Source organism: Eubalaena glacialis, chromosome 3 (genome assembly GCF_028564815.1).
Source record: "Eubalaena glacialis isolate mEubGla1 chromosome 3, mEubGla1.1.hap2.+ XY, whole genome shotgun sequence".
In the NCBI taxonomy this organism is placed as follows: domain Eukaryota; kingdom Metazoa; phylum Chordata; class Mammalia; order Artiodactyla; family Balaenidae; genus Eubalaena; species Eubalaena glacialis.
Window position 1 is genome coordinate 100,231,815 of NC_083718.1, and position 27,074 is coordinate 100,258,888.

The following is a 27,074-nucleotide window of genomic DNA, read 5'->3' on the forward strand; positions in this document are numbered from 1 at the left end:
CCTAGCAGGGAGGTGGCAAGTGGATGCACAAATAATGAGTAACAGCCCCAGCTGAGACATGATAAAAGCGTGAACAGGAAGTCTCCACATCGCTGCAAGACACACCAGCTTGACTCTCACCTGAAGAAATTAGGGTGGTTGGTAATGAGGCTGCTCCGTGGTATTATAGTTAATATGAGACTTTTAAAAAAAAAATGCTGTAGGGCCAAAGCTGACTACCAGCCTTGATGACTTTGAAAGCAACAAAAGGGACTTCCATCACAGGAGATAAGCGAAGAGGATGAAAGGAATAGTCACTGGAAAGGGCCAATCAATTCAGCTCTTTGTCGCCTGGATTCAGCTCAAGAAAGTTCCTCATCCTCTAAGGTTAGATGTGAAAAGCAAGTAAATACTGCATGACCTGGATTAGTGGACATAGATCCTCAAGTTCCTATCTGCATGTAAAGCTGTTATTATAGTATAAGCAATAAAGACCCAGAATTCAAATAATTTGGACCAGAGAGCAGTAAAAGTTTCTGCAGTGATGTTCTGGAAAGGGAATTAAAAGCAGTTGTCACAGAGCGAAAATAAGCTCCCCTTACATGGTATGTGTAAAACATCAGAAATGCCACTGCAAGAGACGCATGCATGTTTTTTCCTCCATATCTGGGGATCTTTTGTAAGGAAGTACATAGTGCAGAGGGTTAAAGGGAGGGGATTAAGAATTAACTGCAAAACTACAATGAAAAAAAAAAAAGAAACTTCGGCAAAAGGATATGATTGTGAAAAGACAGACAAGGAGCTGAAAAATCTCAGCCTTAGATGAATACTTCTGTCAGATCTTACAAAATCACTGTAAACATTGCTGAAGAGACCGTTGAAGTTGTCTGGACCTACCTCCTCCTCTTTGTTTCTGTTCATTTGTTGAACAAATTTATATTGAGTCCTCACTATGTGAAGTTACTGTGTTTTTGCAGAATTCAAAAAGAACTCAACTGTTCAAAAAAGCTTTCAAATTAGTAAATCTCTCTGTACCGAGAACCTCACAATAGTGCTGTCCTTTGACCCTCCACTGGGAACTGCCACATGGATACCTGATCAGAAGGGATGGCTCCTATCTCAGTAACTAGCCCCTCTGGAAGAAGAGAGAGGGTTGATAGGCACCTTGGGAACGTAGGGGCTTCTCTGAACCTGCATCATGCAACCTCAAGGAGGTTACATTTCATCGTGTTGGTGTGAAATAACACAGTTCCCATTATAAGTACATAACAGTCTATGCATTGAGTTGTTTCTTTAGTTCAGTATCTTCACATCATGGCTGGTAAAGTTATATTCATCTACCTAATGACACTCATTAGGGCCTGGAGTTAAATTTAATTTGGAAAGGATGTAAAATGAAAACGAAATCCAGAATTTGTTTTAAATTAGCCAGTTTCTCGAAAAGAAGATTGGCCTCAGGTGGTTATGACCTAACCTTTTCCCTCTGGTTTCAATGGCTTGGTTAATCAAAATCTTTGTTTTTCTTAGTCATTAAATCCAAATTCTAAATGAATTTCTGTATCCAGATTACAAGGCATTAATTTTGTTCTAATTTTCATGTATGCCAGACAATCCATGTCCAAATGCTGTTTATAAATCATCTCCACTGCCTGTTTCCTTGGTAATTGGAATGACTGGCTCTCACTCATTATTTTTCAGAGAGACTTGAATTGTTGACACCACTGTGTCAGTATGAGATAAGGAAAGCTTAGCAATTTCTTTTGTTTAGAGTCTTCTTATTTACTTGTAGTACTTGAAGGTCAATGATTGCTAAAGCAGAGGTGGATTAGACTAAAATACTGAAAGGCATAAGTTGGAAGAGATCCACCATGGCACTATTTAATTCTACCCAGTTGGAAACATGTAGGAAGATTTACCCTCATAAGACTGTAAAAATGGAACTAAAATATCTTCCATGCTTAGTGAAGTGATAAAAAAGTGTTTTACAGTTTACCAAGCCACATGACCCTAGGCCTTGGAAAAGTCATTTTTTTCTTCCATAAAATTTGGAGGTGTGTAGGTATTAAATGATGACCAAGTCCTTTTCAGTATGATAATTCTGTAGTTTCTAGCCAACTTCACATAAACCTTAATTCATACTAATTCATGATATCATGCGTAAAATTCATATTATAACAAAATTACATTGAAGTTCAAAGTTATTGGCTTATAATTACTCTCAGGTTTATTTTCACATTTATGCTAAAGAAAAGAATACATTTCGTTCAGTTTAAATGAGAAGACTAAGAACTGTTATATATATATATATATATATATATATATATTGTGTAGCTGATGCAAATGGTAATAAAGTGTACCGTTCTTCCAGAGACCTTACAAAATTTTGCATTTAAAGAAATTAAATGATAATATTGGTCTCTAAGTAGAATTTAATTCCAGACCTTGCCTTTGCAAACCATGCTAAAATCACCATAATATAAATGCCATATTCTGATCAGTGAAGTCATTTTGAGGATATAATCTTCTGATATTTTAACTTTTTTTTTTTTTTTTTAAGTTGGTCAGGTTCCACATTCCTTTGCTTCATCAAGGGCACCCATAATCTGGGCCCAAGCAAGGAAGAAAGGATGGAAGAAAAAAAATTTTTTAAGTGTAAAACCATAGCATCTTGGGTCTAAGAGAACAAATTCCTGGTATACCATAGATACTTAGAAAATGCTCCTTCCCTTTGCTTCACTTTTTGCATATTTACATTTGCCAGGTACTATTTGCTAATAATATGATGTAGTTGAGAGCACAAACTTTGGAGCCAGACACCAGTTATACAACCTTGCCCAAAGCTGATTAATCTCACTGAGCCTTGAGCATCAGGGGGAAAAGGCCCATCTCTTGTTTCTTGTTTGAAGATTGTAGAAACTATATAAAAGGCCTGGCACATGGGATCATGGTAACTCTCATGATTATTCACACGTACCAGGCACTTTATACATTCTTTGCTATAGTCTGTGAAATGGTTTATTATCCCCAGATGTGAAAGGTGAAGAATCTCCATTTGCTTTATCCAGTACTTTAGCCAAACCAGGCTCTTTTTAGTTTATGAACGTGGTCTTTGTTATGTTTGTGTCTGTTCCCAGCCTGACTGCTCTACTTAAAATAATCCTTCCCTCCTTCCTGGCTTTTGAAATTTTACCTGTTCTTCAATTTAAGCCAAGCTACCTCCATCATGAACTCTTCCCTCATCCTCCCCACTGGACTCAGAAAAGGAAGCTCTCTTTCTTGCCTTTGAACTCCCATAATCCTTCAAGGGTGAGGACACCTAGGAACCTTATCTTCAAAATCTCTGTGACCCCTAGAACTCCCCGCACGATGCATTCCACAACTCATCCGAGTTTGGTCAAAAATAATAAATATATCATTGATGATCCTCTTTCTCTTCTTTCGGGTGATTTTTGGCCCGATTGATTTGTTTGGGGAACTTTGAACATACCCATTGAATGGAGATACTGAATCGATGACAGTGTGGTTTTTTAAAGAAATGAGTTGCTTTTATACTGTTTGTTTTAAACAATAGTGCTGTAGTAGAAGCACTGAATAATTCGGTTAAAAGTGATTATGCTTTTATTTTCATTTCAGGTTTTTCTAAGAAATGTCTATAGTACTCATCTAACGATAGTAGGCATTTTTCCATTGTGAATTAATCATTTTCCAATTTCTGTTTAAAGTAGAGGGATTCAGATTTGTGCAGAACCTATGAAACCAACATCTCGAAAGAAATTTCCTGAAATTTTAGTATGAAAGATGGTGGGTGGTTATTATATTAGGCTTGGATGCATTGGGGGCAAATTAGGTATAAGAGAAAATTGGAAAGAACTACATTATTGACTTCTAGTAAGTACCAGATGACAGCTATGAGAAGGGCACTAACACTTCCTCATAAGCCAGAAACAATGTCAAGTAAGTAGCATTTGTGGTTTAACAACTTTGGTTTACCATGGAAAAGTACATTTAGGATTGAGTTTGTTTTTCTGCTTACGTTGAAAGAAAATGCAGGAAGCTAGAAATTGCTATATATTCATAAAACAGCTGCTTGCCTTTCTAAACAAAAATAAAGGGAAGTATTTCATAAATAAGAACAATAATTACTGCTCTGAAACTGAGGTTTAGTATGGTTTCTCTTTACTTACTACAACTGACTGAAGACTAAAAGGATGTTGAGCAGCTATAGGGGGTAACTCACATTATAAATGGCCTGGGTAGCAAGGACAATTACTAGCTAGGTGTCATGCTCATCCAGGCAGCAGGGAGAGACGATCGTTTACTCACACTAACACAGGCTTATGGAAAATTTAGCATTAACTTGATCATCCCTCCATTGTATATAATTATGTGTCAAGGAGTTCATGTGTTTGGTTCTTTTTTTCCTAAAGGAACTTGTGGAGTACTACAAGCATCACTCTCTTAAAGAAGGGTTCAGAACCTTGGATACAACTCTGCAGTTTCCATACAAGGAGCCAGAACATTCAACTGGACAGAGGGGTAATAGAGCAGGCAACAGCTGTGAGTATTGTAATTTAGAATACAATTTGCTGTCACTTAAGGATCGAAGGCATGATAACATTAAAACATCTTCATTCCAGATTTTGAAATAGAACCAATTAATATGCTGATGCATTTAACAAGGAATTTTTCTGGAGCGGACCAACAGGTTTATGAACATGCCTAGATTTAGTTCTTGATGCCAAATTAAAAATCATGTGTGTGTTAAATCCATCAGAAATATAGGGATGTTAATATGTAAGTTTTGTACTTTTCACTGACTTTTATATTAGCCAAACTCTTTTTAACTGATACATGTTTATGGTCATAATCCTGTTTGCTTAACAGTATTTAAGCAAGGCTGGTGCACAGTTCTCCCATCTAACCTTGTACTGCAAGTCTTCTTATAGATTCTATTTCAATGATTACTTTCGGAACTTTGAAATAGCTCAAAGCATGTTTCCTCTGGTGCCAATATTTAAAAGTAAACATTAGCCACTTCCTTTCAGAATGAGCCCTGTGCCACAAATAATCACAAAAGATTAGCACACAAACCGAAAGCATGTTATAGTTTGAGTGTGAGTTCAAGTCAAAAACTTTTTTCTCGTCACCGTTTAATGTCCTATAATCTTCCTGTTAATAGATATAGCATGTAAAGAGAACACTATGATGAAAAAATGCTATGAATAAAGTGATTTCACCCCCTTATTTTAATTTCATAAAACTTTTTTAGAGGAGAAAGGAATACAATTTTATTACCCTCAGAAGGTTTAGCCTAAGCAAAATAGGAATACCTAGAGGTATTTGAAAAAAAAAAAGAATTTGCATCATGTAATATAACTTTTTTTTCCCTAAAAGCAGAAACTGAAAGGGAAGCAACGCTCAGGGCACTAACACCACCAGTAAAATTTCATAACATTTCCATAAAGTAAATATACAAGTACTTTGTCACATCAACTGACATTTTTTTTTTCAATTTGAATAACTTAATAGCTGTTCTCCTCACAAGGATCAGTGATAAAAGAACAAGATTGTGCAATGAAAGTAGTCAGAGCACACTTTTTGTTGAAACTGTAAGCACATTAAAATTTATCTTTCTGTGTTTTTAGCCCACTGTTACCTAGTTATCTTAGACGCTCATATAGGCCATAAGTTTTGCTCATTCAAAAATGGAACTTCCCCTTAAGAAACAATTTTTTCTACAAATTTCTTAAAAGCCTACCAGGGTTATGACATTTTTCCCTACACGAAAAGTATAATTTTCAATTCTTTTACTTTGCCTTCCCAGTAGCAGGAGATAAAGTTGCCCAGGAGGTCAGTTACACTAAAAATCCTGTCTGAGTTGTTCGCTTAGTTTTAGGAAGTCCGGGTGAGAGGGACCGGCAGTCAGGGAGAGCCGGTATCCCGGTCAGTGCAAGGTTCTTAACCCTCTATTTCACTGTGTGGTCACTCTCAGGCACTCCTGTGCTCGGCACATGTGGGTGCTCAGAGAATATTGGTCAACTACGAATGAAGTGGCCTAGTTTAAATTTTTTCCTAGTGTTTGACAAAGTATTCAGTGCTCAAACTTGTTTAGCCACTAGGGATGGCGTTACAGGCTCTTTTTCTTTTTCAAAGCATGGCCAGTAACATGATTTTGAACATCCATGCAATTATACATGCAGTTATTCGTTCCTTCAGCATATAATAATTACCTAACGCAGAAAAGGCGCTGTTCTAGGTATTGGGATTCAGCAGAGTCTCTATCCTTATGGAGCTTATTTTTTTTTTTTTTTTTTTAGTGAAATAGAGAGAACGTCTTTTTATTTATTTATTTATTTATGGCTGTGTTGGGTCTTCGTTTCTGTGCGAGGGCTTTCTCTAGTTGTGGCAAGTGGGGGCCACTGTTCATCGCGGTGCGCGGGCCTCTCACTGTCGTGGCCTCTCCCGTTGCGGAGCACAGGCTCCAGACGCGCAGGCTCAGTAGTTGTGGCTCACGGGCCTAGTTGCTCCGCGGCATGTGGGATCTTCCCAGACCAGGGCTCGAACCCGTGTCCCCTGCATTGGCAGGCAGATTCTCAACCACTGCGCCACTAGGGAAGCCCTGGAGCTTATATTTTAATGAGGCAGCTCTGGCAAGTCTGGGTTAGGAGTTTGATATTTTTATATAGGATGATCAGGGAAGATCTCACTCCTAAAGTGACCAGAAAGAAGTGAGGGCATGTGCTGGTATGTCAGTCAGCAGCAATTTCTTGATGGTCTACACTCCAAGATTATTCAGCAGGATTATAATCTTAGATCAAGTGTATATTATCCCAGTGTTTTATTTACTTGTTGCTGACTTTCGTATGAAATGAGAACACTATGATGATTCTGAGGATTGAATGAGGTGGTATACATTAAAGCATTTAGCAGAGTGCTGGTAACATGGTAAACACGCCATAAAAGTCAGCTGCTGCTGATGCTACCGCTTCTACCACAGCTGCTGCTTTCCTACTACTACTAGTCACTCCTCTAACACAGCGAACATTTTCCTGTATTTCTAATTGTTGAATTACTAGTTTTAACTCATAGCAATTTACATCTTTGCTTTTATGATTTTTTAAAATATCCCTTGCTTATTTTATACCAAGTCCTGATTAAAGGTTAACCCTTAATTAAAACACTGCTTCAATTTTTATGCACGTGTCTCTCAGGAAGTGGTAAAGAGGAAACTCTACATATTCTGTACAGAAACATTGTGTGGGATGTCTTTAGAGTCCTTACCTCTGGTTCATAGCTTTGGGCATGCTGCTAAATACCATCTCAGAATAACTTTTACGAAGAAGTAGTACCTTGGGATACAGGACAGGGCATGGCGTCTTCATTGCTTCTAAGTAATGGAGGAAGCAGAGCCGGCAAGCCAAAGCCTAGGACCACGCTGTGTTCTGGGTGGAGGCTGAGATTGGAGTTCCAACTCCTGAAACCTACAATTTATTATTATTTTTCTCTTACATGCTATATAGGCACCTTGGAAAAGAAAGTCCCAGGGCATCGTAGAAGAGGCTGCTTGCTTCTGTATTAGCCTAGGTTTGGATGTTCTTGGGCGAATTAAAAACTCTTCTCAAGTTTGTAAAATATGGTAAGATTATGACAGGCCTACCTCATGCAATTGCAAAATAACATGTATAAAGACACTAATTAGAATTAAACAGATATCCAGAGTATTGGGCAAGGAGCATGTAGCATTTGTAGGTGAGGAGCCCATTGTAAGCAAGGCTCTTTCCTAGGGCTGTGAGACTATTTTCGCCTCCACAATGACTTGAGTGTTTCCAAGAGAGATGACGAGAGGGAGGAAGAGAACAGAGCACTCAGGCACAGCAGTGAGCCGCTGTGCTTCCCTAGAAACTGCAGTGGCTCCGTGGACGACGTTCTGCCCTGTTCTGTGGATCTGTGTAAGAATCCCATTACTTTCCAAAAACGGTCGCAGAAAACGTGCCTTAGACTGCTGCGGGTGTACCCCTAGGGCTTGTGTATTTGAAGGGCACTGAACTGACTTTTGCCTTTCTTGCTCTACAGTGAGCGCTTAATTATTTTCAGGTCTGCTACTGAGTAGCTGTCTGACCGCAGGCAAGTCACTTAGCCTGTTCGGGCCTCAGCTTTCTCATCTGATGAATAAGGAATGAGATTAGATATTTTATTATGTTCTTTTAAAAATAGCATCCTAGGTTTCTTTCTTTGTATGCATGAGAGAAGGAGGTAAGGTAGAATGGTAACAGACCGTTACACTTGGAAAAGTTGCACAATTAGCTGTTTCATTACCTATTAATAGACCTTAAGCGTTTTCCCAAGTAAATGGAGAATTAGTTGGACCACAGAGGTGGCTAATGTTTAAAAAAAATGTTGGTTATCACTATATTTACATGATCTCAAAGTGTCTTCTCACAAGACCTTATTACTAAAGAGGGAAAATAGAAACACCTAAAAGTGATCAAAGTTAACATCACCAGTAATGGGACAACTAGATATCACGCACCTCCTAATGTGATGCTCTGAGAAGGATGTAACACCACTTTTGTGGTATTCCTGTCCCCCAGGGTACACAATTTGAATCTAATCATGAGGAAATATCAGAGAGACCCAAACTCAATGACATTCTACAAAATAATTGGCCTATGCTCTTCAAAAATGTCAATGTCATGAAAGACTGCAGAATTGTTTCAGATTGAAGAGAAAGAGACCAAAGAAACATGACAGCTACATGCAACATGTGATCCTAGGTTGAATCCTGGACCAGAAATTTTTTTTTTTTTTTTTTGCTATAAAGGACACACATGGAACAGTTAACACATTTTGAATAAGTTTCTAGATTAAATAATTTTTGTTTTTGATAATTGTACTGTGATCATCTAAGAGAAGAAAATGCCTTTGTTTTTAGGAAGGACACACTGAAATATTTAGATAAAGGGCATTGTCTGCAACATATTCTAAAATAGTTCAGGAAAATATAAAGATGATAAACATGGTAAATACTAACACTTGAGGAGTTTGAGTGAAAAAAAAAATAAGAATTCTTTGTACTATTCTTGCTACTTTTAAGTCTGAATTATTTCAGAAGTAAAAGTTTTAAAATTTCAAGATGATCCGTTTACCTGAGAACTAACAGAATTGGGAGAAAATGGCAGCATTCTCCTCTTTCACCTGGTCCAGGAGCAGGGGGAGCTTGGTGCACTGATTTTAGGGTGTGTAGAGTACGGAGTAGGTCGTATTAGAACCATCTCTTCCTTACCTGTGACCTCACTGTGTTTACTTACTCATTCCTTCATTGTTTTATTCAACAGTTATTTATTCAACACCTACTATGTGCTGGGTCCTGTTCTGGATGCTAAATATAACAGTGAATAAGATGAATAGGAACAAACATAAAACAAATAACTTCATAAATAATCACAAATTTTGATAAGTCTTGTGAAGCAGAAGCAAAGTGAAAGTGTACAACAAGAGGGCCTATTTAACCTGTAGGGTCAGGGAAGGACATTTTGAAGAAGTGGCGTCTAGATGAAACTTAAAGGATCTATGTGGATTGGCAGGGTGTGGGTTAGTGGTGGTAGGGAAACATCACAGTGAAGAAGCAGCTTGTGTGAAGGACATTTAACAGGAAATAACTTCACACGTTTAAGGAATTAGAAGGGGGTCGAAACGTTTAAAGCATAGTGAGTGGATTCTAATATATACATTGGGAATGTATTGAAGTTTTATAAGCAGAAATGATATGAACTGATTTACATTGTTTTGAAAGATCACTGCCTACTCTGTGAGAGTGGCTTGAAGGGAGGCATGGACCAAAGAGATGAGTGAGGAAACTACTGCAGATGTCCAAGGGAGGGATGATGGAGGTTTGGACAAAAGCTGAATAGAGACAGTGGAGCAGGACAGTGGGCAGATTTTGGTATCATCTGGAAGTCGAATTGATTGGATAAAGGAATTGAGGTAGAAGTGATACATGTATGATACACAATTATTTGCCTTGGATGACTGGCAAACGGTGAAACCATTGGACTGATCAAGAAACAAAAGAGACATAACATGTATAGAGGAGAAGGTAATACATTCAGTTGTGCACAGACTTGCAGTGCCTGTGCACACTCAGTGGTTCAGTAGGCATTTGACACTAAGAGTGGTTGGGGTTGAAGATAGAGTTTTATGAATCGCTCACACTTCGTTTCACAGTTTACATAAAATATAGCATTATTTTTATATAGTTTTAATGATTTCTTCTGGTATATTGTTCCCTGAAGCCTTAGGAACCAGGCTCCTGAGCTTCCCATTCTCAAATTGCACTTTGCACAGTGCCTTTCATGAAACACGTGTTCAGAAAGGGCTAAATGAGTGAAGTCAGAGCCTAAGGTCTGTGGGAGACATAGCAGGTATTAAAGCACTATGTGTAGTTGTTATTTGAAAAAGCATGGAGAGATGGGTGGGCTTGAAAACAAAATATAGAACAGCATGATCCTTTTGAGGTGGTGACAAATATTATAGCAATTCTTCAGAAATTGACAAAGGCTTCCTGGGTCTTTGGGACCGTGCGAATGACCTTGCAGGAAAAAGTAAAAGCCAGAGCCAGGGCCCAGGCTGCTTTTCCCTACCGTGGTCTCGTTCCTTTCACGCAGGTAGTCCCGTTATCCTATTAGCCATCTGACAAGGTGCTTAAGCTTCATTTTAGCCAGTGTTTTAGAAACTTGGAGAATTTGTATCGTTCATATTTATTTAACTCACTGTAACATTATATAACTTGCTTATTCCTGATAATTCTTGAAACATCTGATAATGCCTTAACCATTATTTATTAGTTTTATCACAGTGTAATAGTGGATAATATTTATTATCTCCTTCATACACACTCCTCAAACATCCACTTATTTTTTACCTTCTTGCCCTTGTAATTCAACATATCTATATTCATCTACTCTTATTCTGATCTCCTAATTTTATCCTGTCTTTTGTTGTCTTTTTCCTTGGTCATTTGGCATTTGGGTTTGATTTAATCTAATTTTATTCTGGTAATTTAAATACCTGTTTTAAGCTCACTGTAATAGCTTCCTAGAACTGCCTTAAAAATTGCCATAAATGAAGGGGATTAAAACAACAGAAATTTACTCCTATTGTTCTGGAGGCCAGAAGTCTGAAATCAAAGTGTTGGCAGGGTTGGCTCCTATTGGAGGCTTTGAGGGGGAATCCATTCCATGCCTCTCTTCTAGTTTCTGGATGGCTGCTGGCAATTTTTGCTGTCCCTTGGCTTACAGACACACCACTCCAATCTCTGCCTTGTCTTCATATAACCTCCTCCTCTGTGTGTCATCTCCCTTTCTCTTCTTTTATAAAGACACTTACTTCATTTAGAGCTCATCATAATACAGGATGATTTCATCTTGAGGTCCTTAACTTACATCGGCAAAGACCCATTTTCCAAATAAGATCACATTCACAGGTTCTAGGCGGACATGTCTTTGGGGTGGTGAGGCACCATTCAACTCACTATAATCTCATCACACTAATTTTAAATTTTTCTCCAAATTTTTCCATCCTTATTTTTTTTTATTGGCGTTATAAGAGGACTTTGCATTATTAGGGCAGATGGGTAGTCAATGGATGGGGAGTTACAAGGGAAACAGTACCTTAATACAATGAAGTGTTTTCAATGGCTTGTAACTTTCCTGCAGTGAAACGCACTGTCTTCCTGAGAGAGAGCACTTCTAGCCAATGAAAGTTTCCCAAAAAGGTCTACATGACCGATTGTTTGAAACACTATATAAAATACTTGATATAGAATAAGAACCTAGTAATTCTGTCTGATATTCAATAATTTAATGATTAAAAGAATACTATATTTTTCAAACCCCTTTCACTTATATTAATGTCTCCAGCTGAGTGTTTCATGAATCACCAGTCCTGTGAGAAGCATCATGAAAGGTTTCGTTTGTTAAACAGATGTACCAGAAGTGCTGCTTGTATGATATAGGAAAGTGACGAGTTTCCCTAGTTTATTTCATCCTGCAACACTGTCTCATAATGTGTAATGTTTGTATTATGAGCCGTGAGAGAGTTAGTGTATGTGATGTACTTAGAACAATGTCTGGCACATGGGAAGTGCTCTGTGCATGCTTTTCTATGGGCTAAGGTGGTTCTAACATATTGCTGTCATTTTTATACTCTTTTTCTCAGGATGTCTATCATGTCCACAGAACTTACTGTTCTTGGGTAACTAATCAACTACAGCTGAACATGTTCATTATTAGGTCATTCTGGGCTTCCCTTTTTTACTTACTTGCTTCAGGAGCTTTAGTAGCTACTGTAAGGGATTTTTATCCTGAACATGATAGCTTTAAGAATTAGTAGCCAGTACCCAGGGTCCCTTCAGAAATCGATAGCTTGCAGATCGAAATTCTACAGATTCAAGTAACCTCACTCAAAGCTGTCCTTTTTCATGTTTCAAAACTCAAAAAGCAGTCCTTACGTTTTAAGATGTCTCATTTTGTATACTGTTCTTTCTATAAACCTTATTTTCTAAATTAAAAACTGGTCTCAATATGTGTAATGTTCCCTAATTGACTATAGTATCCTCATGCGGCAGCCCTGATCCAAGGCTTTGGTTTTTCTAGTCTCTCTTCCCTGTAAAACAAACATAAATTGAGAGGAATTCCTTTTTTTCTTGCTAAAATTTGGATCAAGCTCCTAGCTTTGAGGAACAATGCTGAGAGCTCTTTTTTTCCTCATATATACCATTGATATGCAGCTTCCCCTACTGAATTCCAGATCTGCATAAGGGAGCCGGTCTTAACTCTGCAACTCTTGTCTGTCCTAATAGCATGAAAAGTTGAGTACAGACTTGGCCAGGGTTTCCCTTCATTCACTGCTTTATGCATTCAACATTTTTGAGCGTCTACTTACACTGAACACTCTACGGCACATATCCCTTGGGTGTTACATACAGTTTAGCTTAACAGCTGAACAATAGACAGGAATGCAGGGGGACTCTGGTATTGAGGCACTTCAGACCTAGCAGCAATGTCAACCCTGGTAGAGGCTTTTTTAGCAAGTATTTTTTTGTGACATTCCTGAGAGGTCATCCTCAGGCTTTACTTGACACTCAGGTGACTTTATGTCTATGGCCACACAAATCACCCAACTTATTTATTTTATAAATTTATTTACTTATTTATTTTTGGCTGTGTTGGGTCTTCGTTGCTGCGCGCGGGCTTTCTCTAGTTGCAGCAAGCAGGGGCCACTCTTCGTTGCGGTGCAAGGGCTTCTTTTGCTGCGGAGCATGGGCTCTAGGCACGTGGGCTTCAGTAGTTGTGGCTCACAGGCTCTAGAGCACAGGCTCAGTAGTTGTGGTGCACGAGCTTAGTTGCTCCGCGGCATGTGGGATCTTCCAGGACCAGGGCTCAAACCCGTGTCCCCTGCACTGGCAGGTGGATTCTTTTTTTTTTTTTTTTTTAATAAATTTATTTATCTATTTTTGGCTGTGCTGGATCCTCGTTGCTGTGTGCGGGCCTCTCATTGTTGTGGCCTCTCCTGCTGCAGAGCACGGGCTCCAGGCACGCAGGCCCCAGCAGTTGTGGCACGCGGGCTCAGTACCCGCGGCCCGTGGGCTCCAGAGCTCAGGCCCAGCAGCAGTGGCGCACGGCACCACTGCGGCACGTGGGATCCTCCCGGGCCAGGGCTCGAACCCGTGTCCCCTGCATTGGCAGGCAGACTCCCAACCACTGCGGCACCAGGGAAGCCCCCCAATTTATTTTTGAACAGAATTTTTTAAATGCTTATATTGATCCAGAAACTTGACTTACTGGAGCGATTTACCATCATTAGCTCATCTCTTCAGAATTACTCAAAGTTAAATATACTACATACACACTCTACCATGATTACCTTTCATCTGATGTGCTTTTTTCCCTTCCCCACTGTATTTCTTTCTTTTTCAATAAGCTACTCAGATTTATCAGTCCCTTGTCATATACGTGGTTGCCAAATCTGTCACCATCCTGGCCACTCTGCTACGAATACAGTCAAATTTGTCAGAACTGAGCATAAACACTTCAAGATTATCTGACTTGCTTGTTCAGATCTTTTCCTATTCAAAGCTCAGTCTCTCTATTCAAAGCTCCATCTTCCCCAGTTAATTTTCCCTCTTTTTCTTTATCCTTCTTCCTCATAGGGCAGTTCTCCAGGAACCTCTCTCCTCATCTCTTCTTTAGTTATTACATTCCCACCAATAACCCCACAGGTCCCCACATTCATTCATTCATTCAACAGACCTTTATTGAGAGCCTACTGCAGGGTTGGCACTGTTCAAATTGCTGGGGATACGCAGCAGTGGGGAAAAAAAAAAGTCTCCGCCTTTGTGGAACTCACATGGTAATGGGGAAGGCAAATAATAGATAAAAAATAAATTATATAGTATATTAGAAGTTGGTGAGTGCTCTGGAAAAGATAATCTAACAATGTAATGCTACTCAGGAGAGCTGGGGATGGTTTATGATTTTAACTGGGGTGGTCAGATGATGAGGAACAAAAGTAGAGATCCATTTTTCCTCCTTTTGGTAGCTTAATAGAGAGCCGGTTCAGCAGTTTTCAGTTCTCAACAGTAGAACAGGCTAGTACCAGCCACTGGCTTCCGAAGCTCCCCTTTCTAACAAGGTCATTTGTATGACCAGTGTCTTAGTCTGTTTGGGCTGCTATAACAAAACACCATAGACCAAGTGTCTTATAAACCACAGAAATTTATGGCTCACAGTTCTGGAGGCTGGGAAGTCCAAGGTCAAGGTGCTGGCAGATTTGGTATCTGGTAAGAGCCTGCTTTCTGGTTTATAGAAGGCACCTGTGTCCTCACATGGTGGAAAGGGGCGAGGAAGTTCTGCGGGATTGCCTTTTTAGGAGCACTAATCCCATTCATGCAGGCTTCATGCTCATGACCTAAGCACATCCCAAAAGCCCCACTTCCTAATACCATGGCATGAGGCATTAGGTTGCAACATATGAATTTTGGGGTCTGGAGGGGAACACAAATATCTAGTCCATAGCAAACAGGGAGTTTCTGCTATCGTAAACTCACATAAATACCCCATCCATCTGAAGAGCAGGCTACTGGAACTTTGACCATGGCGCGTACAGACCATCCATGCGCAACCTAAGCAGTAGGACAGTGGGAATTTAGGGGATTGAGTACCCTCTACCTACTTCTTTGCTTGTATATCACTCCCTCCCCCCATAAACCCTGCTTTCTCTCTGCACCACATGGCACAAGTGGTATGCGTCCGTGACTCTTTTATGGGGCATCAGGGTAGGCCTCGTTGTGAAGGTAACACTTGAGTAAAGGTTCAAGGAAGTGCAAGCAGAACAGCCAGTGCAAAGGAAGGAGCGTGTATGACGTGTGCAATGTGGCCAGAGCAGCAGAGATGGAATCAGGGGGGTAAGGGAGGCCAGCCTCTGTGAGGCTTTATAGGACTTCAGCTTTTGTTCCGGAAGACATGGGAAGCCATTGGAAGGATTTAAACAAAGGAGAGACATGGTCTGACTTTAATAGGATTGTTCTAGAGTCTGTGTAAGAACAGGAAGACCAGTTAGGAGGCTCATGCAGCAATCCAGGTGAGAGATGGTAGCAACCTGGACCAACATGTAGCCAGATGGGTCGCCTTTATAATATATAACCGAACAGGACATTCTGACACATCAGATGTGAGACAGAATAGCAAGAGAAGATTCAAGGCTGTGACTGTAAGGCTTTTGGCCTGAGCAACCGGAAGATTGGAGATTTTTGTAGGGAAAGGCTCAAATGGAGCCTAAAGTCTAGTCATAGCACTCTCTATCCAAGATGAGTAATTTCCATATCTCTGTATCATCTCTGTGTCTGTCTCTTTACTAATTTGTAAGCTCCTTTAAAGTCGATGCTCTGTCTTATCTGTTAAATCTCCAATAGCACCTTAGCACAGTCCTTGGCACATTAGTAGTTATTTAATAGATGTCTGCCAATTATTCTTAAAGAGTAAGGATTTAGGATCAGGTTCACATCTTGATAAACTAGATGCTTATAAATAATCCAAAATCCCTTGAAATGATCTAATTTTCCATAACAATAAGGCCTTATACTCATTTTTTTGCTTGTTAATGGCTTTATGTATTTAGACTGTACAGTATTGAATATAAAGTAGCTGTTTCTTTTCACAATAATTCTAAGTTTTCCTTGTCATATCTCTGAATTTTAGGTTAAGAGATTTGTCCATTTACCAGATGTCAGCATTCAATTAAATGAAACCAATCTGAATCATTCCTTTTTCAGTGACAATATATAAAATATACAATAAACACTATATATTTGAGGGAGATGGAGGAGCACATATTTGATACTATGTCTATGAATGTTTCTGGAAGTCTAAGAAGAAGACATGGCTAGGTTCTAAAATAAAACCAGGTTAAGGATCACAAATTTAAATTAAACATTCATTAAATTCTCAGCATGTTCTCTGCTGTTAGGCCATCTGTAGACAATCTTGGTAAAAGGAACCTCCTGGATCCCTCAAAGTGTCCCACATAGGAACACAGTTCTTCAGGAAAATCTCTAGGCCACTGCTGGGCCCCAAACTCACAGGGATAGCTGTATGGATGACGGTATCATTGGTACAATTGCCTGATATTTTTACTGACTTTTTTTTTTTTTTTTTAACATAAATGAGTGTAAACACATGTGGTTGTTACATCTTAAGGCTGAGCATTAGGTAATGTCTATCCCAGAGAATAATTAGCAAATGCTTAGTATCATGTTCACTTATACATATAATGGATAATTAAGTGGTAGTTCAAAAATACTTTGATTTGGTAACCAGTACCTTAAGGACTAGTGTTGATTGAGCTTGGTCTCTGCTGTGTACAAATTTCAAATGTTACTGAAACTTGAGTGGATTTTCATTTGCTAGTGAACATGAATAGCCTAATCGAGGCAGAGCATAATACTTTAAAGCAATGCTTAGTTAACCTTGACAACAGAAGTATAGGTATCAGATACCAATTCACCAGTACTTTATTATTCTGTGAACATTGTGTTCCTCTTTTAATTGACATGCTTCTGTGGCTCTGTCCTCTCAGTCAAGTCTCAGAACTGGATAATATTCACTAACGATGTGCCAATCAGTTTATTATGGCTATGCTAATAGCTTCTGTTTCAGGTAGAGAATCTTAGTACTTCAAGTTTCGTTTAACTTGGAAAAGTTAATATTTGACTTAATATTTGAGTTAATATTTTAATAACTCCTAATGAGACCTTTTAAGTCACTAACCTATGAGCCACTTATTTGCTAATGTTCCATGAACATTAGCCCATTTGAGTGCCAGGTATCATGTGAAAATAACCAGAGACCCCTACCTAAGTGTGATGGTCTCTCTGAGCAAGGTTCTCCTACGTCTGTGCTAATAAGGAATTGAAAGTATTTGAGGAAGGACGAAAGTTAGGCCCTTAACTAAAGCATGCAGTTTGCAAATGATTACTTCAATGAAAAAGGTCTCAATGTAGATTTACTATTATCTCAGTGGATACAGATATGAATAAAAGTTCTTTCTCTCAAGAAGCTTCCCAGAATAATGTAATGTACTAGCAGCAGGCTTCCTATAATATTAGGTGGTGAAGTGAATATTAGGCCAGGAAGTGAAAGGGATAGGAAATAATAATCCCTCAACATTCCCATTTGAATGTCACTGTTACTCAGCTGTTTCTATTCCATTCCAGGATATGCACCTACCAATAATTCTTATATTAGCGTCATCTTGGTATAGTCGGAGGAGTATGATGAAGAAAACATGTATCTGTACGTGTGTGTAGAAATAGGTGGATGTATTCTCAGTATGGACATAAATATGTTTTGCAGGTTAAACCATTCTGCAAAATATTTTTACCAAATACCTTATTCTGACATTGCTTACATCTAGATTTAAATCCATACTTCCCTAGGGAAACACATTATTTTATACTCGTCTACATAGGTGCCAGACATTCAAATGCTGTTTTGCCAGCTTATGAGAATTAAGGACCCAAACACATTGAAAATTTATGTATAGAAAGAGCGACAACAGTAAGTCATGCTACAATGCGTAGAAAAGTAGAAAGCATCTTACCAAGCCTTAAAGTGTTTGGCTGAGAGCTACATACTGGGTGACACGAGCAAAAGGTTAATCAATTTCTCCTGAGAAGATTCCTCAGGTGTACAGTATGGTTAATGCCATGAGACATTCAGAAAAATTATAGTTATTGTAGGAATATCATTGATAGATTACGGCTCTCAGGGATCCTGGGGAATAAAACCTGAACATATTTCACGTTCTTCCCTTTATGTTGTGCTGGCTTTTGTTGGAAGTCTCTGAGCAGTTAAGTGAGCAAAGGATGAGCTCAACAAACAGGAGGAGGAGAAATAAGGAGCTTGCAGAATTAAATACCCTGCCGAGATGCTCATCCATTTAGCAGCTTCAGTTGCTTAGCCCTGGGCCTGATCCTGTGGGGATGCAGAAGCAGCGTAAGAGCCAGTCCCTACTCTCCAGAATCAACGATTCATTGAGATACAACACAGGAGCACATGCAGTAATGAAACAGCAGGGCCGGGGAGCGCCGTGATGTAAGCGCCTAACAGATGGCTACAGAGGACAGAAAAGGGGACGAGTGTTAGCTGGATTGGTCGGGGAAGGGCCTGAGCTGAGCTTCGGAGACAAGGAGGTTGAGGTTCGCAGAAGCAAGGTGAAGGAGCAGCATCCCAGAATGAGGGTGGGAATGGTGTTTGGGGGGATGGGGGGCAGTTAGGAAGCTGGGATGCAAAGAATTTGTGTGGGTAAATGATGGAAGATTTGGTGAGAAAGGCAGGATATAGCCAGACTACGAAGTGCTATGGAATTGAAGTCAAGAGTTAGGATGTTATAATTTAGGAAAAGGAATGATGAGTTTGTTTATGGTGAGTAGCTGAGAGGTGGTATTTAGAATAGAATGGAAAGAAAGCTGAAAGTAAGAAGACCAATTAGGAGGCAGTTGTCTTAGTTTAGAAATGGCATAAGTACCTGAGTTGGGGTGGTGGAGCTGAGAACTTAGTGAAGGAACAACTTTATATCTCAGAGGAAGACGAGAGTGAACAGAAAGAGCTAAAGAGGTGTACTGACCTTGCAAAGAAGGTCTGCAAAGAGAACGTGGGAGTAGTTGGAAAAATAACACAGTTGTGGGAGGTTGAGCTAGGTTACAGGGTGGAAGATGATGGGTTTGGTTTCAGACAAGTTAAATCAGAGGTCATGACTCTACCTCATGGCAGGGTGATGAAAATGTGTGAAATCACAGACTGGAATTCAGGTGAGAAGCCAAGGCATATCCAAGAATCTGTTCCATTCATTGGGGAAAAAATTAGAGTGAAGCCAGCAGAGGAGCCAAGGCCTAACCATGGTGGGAATAGCTACCATTTAGTAAAGATGATAATTTTTAGATAAGATTTAAGATGGTTCAAATTATAGGTACTTGACATGAATGCAAATGTTTGCAAGGCTTTTAGGGTTAGGAGAGAGGGGTAGCACACCGATGTTATGTATTTGAAACAGATTCAAGTCCTCTGGTGAGGCATTATCCATATTCAGGAATGTTAGATATTTTAAGATGAGAGAAAGGTAGATTAGATTAGATAACCTATTTTTGGATAACCAATTGTGTTTTCATTGATTTCTTATTTCTTCCTTCTAGAGTTAACTTATCTTTTGTTATATTTCAGACTCTTGAATTACCTTCATTAGAAATTTTGGGGAAATACTGTCTGCTTTTATTACTCCATGGATAAATAGTCCCAGAGAGAGAATCAAGGATGGACACTTAGAAAGCAGTTTGAGGAGAAAATTCCCCTCATTACAAAGAAGTAATGGGGAGAATGAGGAGTTCTAATTTAAGTTCTCACAAACGTGGGATAGGAATCTTGGCACTAGATTTTCTGCCAAAAGTAGAGTTAGGGTGCCATTTTCCTCATTAAATTAAAGATGACATCCTCTCCTCTCTCTAACAGTGGGTATAACATGATCTCGAGGAAAACAAAACAAACCAGTTACATTGCATGGCAATAAGTGAATTGCGCAGATTGTAAAATTAGTTGTAATAGAACGTACTGCTGCATTTTAAAATTAAAAAGTGTAACTTGGAACATGCAATGGATTAGAAAAGAACCTTGATTATTAACAAGGATATACTTCAGGGTAGGTTAAAAGTAAGTATGTGAAGCCATTTATGAGAAAAGTGTCACTGAATGCACCAATGTATATATGAACCAAAGAACATCTGAACCCTTCCTTCCAATTCCTTTCCCCAGTTTATTTGGTTGGAATCTAAGTATCCCGTTAATGAGCTACTGATATTCTTAGCATCTCTAGGGCCCCTTCTTGACAGGAGTATCTCTGCCATAAAATTTTCAGTAACCCAGGTTCCTTGAAGCTCATCCTTAAGGTGAGGTCTGCCTTCTCAAGAATCAGAATGGTAGCTTTCACATTCCAGACAGCAGGATAGAATAAAGAATCAAGGAGAAGGGTGAAGGTGTGTGCCAGCTGCCTTCCCAGGAAAGGTACCAGAAGTTGCGTTATGATACTTCTGTATATATCCCAGTAGCAAGAACTTAGTATCCCTTCTGGGCAAACATAGCCCAATGAAATAACCTATTACATGGATTAAGGGAAGAATAAATATTGGGAGAAAGTTTACAACCACACCTTCCTTTTCCATTGCAATGGCACCATGGTATCAGCAGGGAGAGTTTTAAAACTGCCTAAGGTGGTACCTGAAGCAGAGGGGTAGATGCAGAGCAGGGTAGCAGTGAAGAGCCTCGGCTCTGGAGTCACACTGCCTAGGTTTGAATCTAGGTTGTTCTCAAATGTGAAGAAGAAATAGCATGGGTACCTTCCTCTTTGAGCTGTGATAATTAAATGAATATAAAACATTGAGCATGGCATCTAATACTTCCCAACCATTTGATAATTTTAGCTCTGATTATTAAAAAGTGAGAAGTTTATGAGCATCCAAATGCATAGAAATTTTCTGTACATTCTTACAAGTTGGGGATAGATTTACTTTCTTTTCCAGATATAATTCAAAGTGGTTTACATTTTATTTTTGGAAGTAACCTAGCATGTGCATGCTTGTTTGGAGGGTGAGTGTGGTTCCTAACAAATCGTCTGAGTGATTTTCTTGAATTTTCAATGGGCTCTGCATGTTTCATTGACACCACCCTATAAGGCTCTTACTTCTTGTATCAGTTTTGATGTGAAGCATATTTTACGTTAAGAATTTACAGGATCCCCCTCTCCACTGATGTGACAAAGTGGGAATTGGGCACCACATCAAGAGGAGAAGGCCGTCCTTGGATAGAGTGGGTATGCTGTGTTCACCTAGAAAGGGATAGATTGCTCTGAACTGCAGAACTAATGTCAATCAAAATGTAATCATCTGGCTTGTTCTTCATTTAGAAATGGTGATAGGAGACAAGTGGGTGAAAGCAAAGCTTGATATTTCAACTTTGATATGACAATTTTCTTACAGTTATAGACAACGAAATAGCTGTGTCGAAATATGTTTTGCCAACACCTAAATGGTCTTTGCTTCTCTCTTTTTCTTTCCTTCTCTAAGCCCCTCCTTTGCTCTGTGGGTTTTCTTTTGTAACTCCTCCAGACTACAGCTTTCTTCCCCCTTCTCCCACTCCTTTCTGGTCAGGTACTGTTTTACCGCTTTTATATGTCTTTTCAACTTGCTTCTGTTTGCAAATAAAATATTTTGACTTCTGTGTATGGCTTCTCATGTAGATACATCTCCTCACAAACAGCCCCTCGAGTCCCATTCCCACCACGCACTTTCCTTTTCTCTGTCATCAAGTCATCGTTTGTCTTGACATACCGCTCCTCTGGTTTTGTGTGTGTGCTCATGTTCTGTATTTCAGCAAGACATTTTCTCTTTCATCAGCTGGAAAGAGTTGAGAGCCAAAAGTATAAAGGGGGAATGAAGCGCTCCATAAAACTAGTTTTCCTGAGGATCAGAAATTTTAGTTGAGAAAAGCCAGTGTTCATGTATTTCCATTAAGAAAATAAATAGGACCAAAATCCCAACTTTATCTCCAAATATAAGAGTACAGTTCGGTCCAAATTGCTTTAAAGGATGACTGTGCCCATCGGTTTGTGCAGGGCATTCTGGTCTTGACTTCTGTCATTAGCCAGAGAATGTAAGGGCTGTTTATGTGACACACAGGGGAGTACATGATGGCTGGATAAAGTACGTTTTCTTACCAATTTTTAAAAATTAACCTGTAAGTCCCAATGGAATAATAAAATTTAGTACCAGAAGGCCCTTACAAGTCATCTAGTATAGACCTTTCATTTTATAGGTGAGGAGAATGTGGCCCAGAAGGGTTAAGAGACCTGTACAAGGTCACACAGTTAAGCTGCTGATGGGTTTTTCCATCACTGGGGTGTTTTTATGTGCACGACTCTAAGAGTAGTGCCCCAGTAATGGGATGGTTTTCAGTAAGAAAACTATTAAAGTGGTTTGTGTCTGAACAGTAAAATAAAATGACCTATTTTTGCTCCCTTTACAGTCCTGAAATCTACAGCATTGTTATTCGTTTATCTTATGACGGACACCTGGAGACTAAAAAAAATTTCTGTCATTGCAGAGCCCTGACAAATAGGCCAGAGATCCCGGTCTCCAAGTGGGCAGGCTCTTCCAGGGTAACAGGTCATAACTGCAGCTGCCTAGGCACTGGGAACTGTTAAAAATATGGATGTGTGGCATTTCCCATGTTTTTCTTCTTATACTTCAGTTTCTCTACTGTTTAAGGTTTATAAAGTCCCACCAATCTCAGGTGAGTGATTCTCAGAATCACTGAACATATAATTGAAAACACTTTATAACCCCAAGGAGCAACAGGTAGAGATGTTAATATAAAATGTGTTATGAAACACTAGAGGCAAACAAATGTACAGCTTGAACAGAATTTTCCTTTCAGGACAGGCAGGTGAGGGCAGGGAACAGGTTAGCTCCTCTCCTACCATTTAAAAAACAAAAAACAAAAAAAACTGAATATAGGAGGCAGACACCCTGAATCTTCTTTTTGATTAAGTATTTCAGTAAAGGTTTTCTATAAGGCAGTATTTGTTTGAAACAAGGTAAATGGATGGTGTTTATCTGTTTTTTCCGTGAAACATGATTTAAGCTTCTTCACAAGTGCAATTATATATAAAAGAGTAACTGTCCCTAAATAGTTTTAACTAAAAAAAAAAAGGCTGTTCGGGGGGAGGGGGGAGGATAGAGGTGATGACATGGATTCAACAAGAGACTTTCAGAGCAAAAAAGTTGGTTGCTTTGAGTCTTAAGCTGAAAAGTTTACAAGATAAAAATGTGAAGCTTTTACCATAGAGGTTCGAGTTAAAAATGGATTACTGTGCCATCAATAGGAAATGTAGGCTAGTTATTTGAGATTCTATCTCCTTAGGTAGTAACTTAGATATTAGCCTTTTTTTTTAAACTACAAAAACTAGTCCGTGTTTTGAAGTTCCTATGAAGAATGTGAAAACAGAACAACAGTTTTCTAAACTCTGTGAAATGAACTTGACTACACCCGACTGAATTGAAACAGCAGTTCTGCTGCTTTCAAGCCCCTCTGCCATCATCACTAGTCTGTAACGAAATCACGGCCACGCATTTTGCCAGCATCTATAACATCCATCTCATTAGGTGCTTATGGTTGGTAAACTGCACATCAATTCTGACGCCCCATCGTTTCTTTACAGTGTTAAGTCCAAAGGTGCTGGGCATCGCCATCGCTCGGTATGACTTCTGTGCAAGAGATATGCGAGAATTGTCCTTGTTGAAAGGAGATGTGGTGAAGATTTACACGAAGATGAGTGCGAATGGCTGGTGGAGAGGAGAAGTAAATGGCAGGGTGAGCTGTCCCCCTCAATGTGTTCGTCACATGAATGAAGGGGGGTGGGCAGCCGCTGGCGTCCATTGTGGTGGGGGGAACCCTACACTGTGGCAGGCTTCACCCCCCAGAGCCCTGGCTCCGCACGGTGGTGTTCCTTCCTGAAAACAGGCACTCAAGAAAAATGTGTTGAGTGAATATGATAGCAGCATCAATAAAGTTTACTTGGGCAAGTTTGATGGCTTCCTGTTGGGAAAAGGGTTGAGCATATCAGTTCTTTTGAGTCTCTAAGCCTCTTTTTAAGTCTAGAGCATAAACTTTATGTGGAGTACAAAATATCTATAAGAGCTGATGATCTAAATTGGAAAGAGTGGGGCATAGGACCTCTGTCCTTATATCTTGTTCTACAGCAGAAATAGGAAGCATTAACTAGTAGAGCCCCTTAAATTACATATTTGTGTGCTAGCAGATTAGAACAGTTGAAGCGTATTGTATTCCACCCTTTCTGTCACTCACTCTATTGGGCTTTTAGGAGCAGTTTAAACCGATCCTCTTCACCTGCAGTGGGCATAAAACGCCAGATTAATTCAGGGTGTTACGAAAATGAAATGCTCTGTAGAGCCCTTTGAAGTGCCGGATGCAGTCACATTGCTGTGTTGGTTGCTTTTCCTTTTTAGGTGGGCTGGTTTCCATCCACGTATGTGGAAGAGGATGAATAAATTCCAATCCAGCGTTGCACCCCGCACCAGGAATTTCAGAGAAGGGATAACTAGAAGCCTGCACAGCATTATGAATTCACTGAAGTGTTTAAAAAGCTGCCTTTCTGGCTATTCAACATCCTCCCTGTTTTTCCCCTCCTAAGTCTTAATGCTGGGGTTTCTAAAGATGCTGGTACTGACAGATTAATGGCTCGCCCAGAGCTGTGCAAGAAACAGCCTGCCCGCCTGTCATCGTCAGGGACCAGGGCAAAGCCAAAAGCTTTTCTTCCCCCAAAGAGCCCTGCAAACACATTGGTTCATGTTTCTTTTTCCTTCGTCCAGTCAGACGCCATGAATGCCAGCCAGCCATTAGTAAATGCTTAACACATATTTACTTTCTTCTCACGTGCCATTCATCAGAATTTTTGATGGTACAGAAAAGCAGAAGATTAATTTTGCCTTTCCCAGCATGAAGAAAAATGGGAGTTCTGCCACTGGGGCAGCTTATTGGAAAGATCCAGCATTACTTGTCTTAAATTGCTTCACAAGGTGACTCATTGCCTGGCAAACATTTTTACCCCCTGATGTTACTCATGTTAAAATATAAGAGACAAATGCTCAGGTTTGCTTCATAAGTGATATTATATGGGGGGGGGGGTCCATTATTCATTTGGTGTCCTGATGAGATTTGCAAACTTTTTCATAAAAAGAAGACATACAGAAGAGTACATAAAAGAGAATCTTCATATTAAATCTTCACAACCTTCATGATTTCATAGGGTTATTTTGGAAATGTAGTACTTCACTTTATGAGATAATCTTGGTTGGGTATGTTTTAGGTAGTTACAAATAACCTGAATTAAGGTGGCATTGTTTACAGAAACAGACCAAGGGCTATGATTTATAGTAAGTCATTTTAGAGAAGCAACATCTATTAACATATGCCTTTTTCTCCCCTGACACCTCCCCCCCAACCCCCCGCAGAAAAAAAGACCTGCGATATATTGCTGATTCCCACATTTTCCTGGAGGATTTACAGTAGCACAAACAACCTTGTCAAGGATTTTTGAAGGAAAGCACAGCAAGGTCCTTTATGCATTTCAGGGACAGAAGGCGGGTCACTAGACTTTTCTGGTCTTATTCACTGTGGGATCCCAGCTCTCACTGAGGCTCTTCCCATCTGAGGCCATTTCTGGGTGTGTATTAACCGGTGGGAAGATCAGTCTGCAGTGTACTTATTTGACCAAGTCTTCACCCTTTATGTGAGAAGTCTAAGTACATTTTTCCTGGGATGTACAGAGTGCCCAGTCAAGACAGTCAAGTTAAGACACTAACTTGGCCCTTTCCTGATGAAATATTTTCTCCATAGAGGAAGTCATGTTCTGACAAGACTCGGAGAGTGTTTGCAGAAAACATTAAAAGCATTAACTTAATAGAGCCAAAGTAGGAACATTTAGTTCTGAAATTTTGGACCATCTCTAAAATGAGGTGGGCGTGGCTGGCCTTCTCCCCAACCCACTTGAGGGCCAGAACTTGATGTTCATTGGACACGTCTCCCTTTAGAGACCCTCGTGGGCTAGGACTTCTTAAATAGAATAGATTCAGGACCTTTACCTCAGAATTACGTAAACTGTGATTGTGTTTTAGAAAAGTTATTATTTGCAAAAACCAGTTAAGTTTTTGTATATGTGTAAATGATCATGAAATTGAGTTTTATAAGATGTTCTGTACAGTAAAGTTATACCCTCAAGGTGTATCTTGGAGTGGATTCTTTCCCATAAAGTCTTATCTGCAACACTGTGTCTGGGGAATGTTTTGTCTGTTACTGTCTGCCAAATGTTATGGAGGGCAGCTTCATAAACACTCCTGTGTTCAGTATTGTAGCTTGTGCTGTTTCTTTTATTGTTGTTTTAGCCAATAGACTCCCTCTCTTTCTGGTTGCATTTCATGGACCTGGGGGTTTCCCAGCAGAGGATATTAGAGTCCCTTTTCATGACGTTGCCAATTACATCTTTGTCTCTATGTTTAATACTTCATATTGGAAACTTTAAATGCTGCGAATTTGTGTAGATTTCTAATACCAAAGACAGAAGTAAATGTTTTTCCATACTTTGTCTTGCCTGTATGCAGCCCTGTGTAATATGGTGAATTAGAGTGGTATTTCACTTTGTAATATTTTGTAAATATGTCAATATAATAAATAGTTACTACTTGCATTACATCAATTGAGAGTTGAAGTCTTTCCATAGAACAATTCCATACATAATTCAACATGTGCCAACCTCATCATAAACATGGAACTAGAAGCCCTAACTTTGATCTGGTTGAGCTCAGGATTGCTGCCTGAACAGTTATGAACAGTGGCCTGTAAGACATACTCAATAGTTGCAAATAATATATTGTTGACATGCTTCCCATGTGCCACGCACTGTTCTAAATGCTTTAT

The 27,074-nt window shown here is 39.5% G+C and overlaps 1 protein-coding gene across 1 annotated transcript in view; it reads left to right on the forward strand.

The window, feature by feature from the left end:
- Nucleotides 1–26,837, forward strand: part of VAV3 (vav guanine nucleotide exchange factor 3) — a 422,617-nt gene extending 395,780 nt beyond the window's left edge. The window contains exons 25-27 of the mRNA XM_061183772.1: nucleotides 4,407–4,536; nucleotides 23,800–23,951; nucleotides 24,608–26,837. Coding sequence (XP_061039755.1) covers nucleotides 4,407–4,536; nucleotides 23,800–23,951; nucleotides 24,608–24,649 — 324 coding nt within the window. The 3' untranslated portion in view covers nucleotides 24,650–26,837. The remainder of the gene's footprint in view (nucleotides 1–4,406; nucleotides 4,537–23,799; nucleotides 23,952–24,607) is intronic.
- The last annotated feature ends 237 nt before the right edge of the window (nucleotides 26,838–27,074 follow it).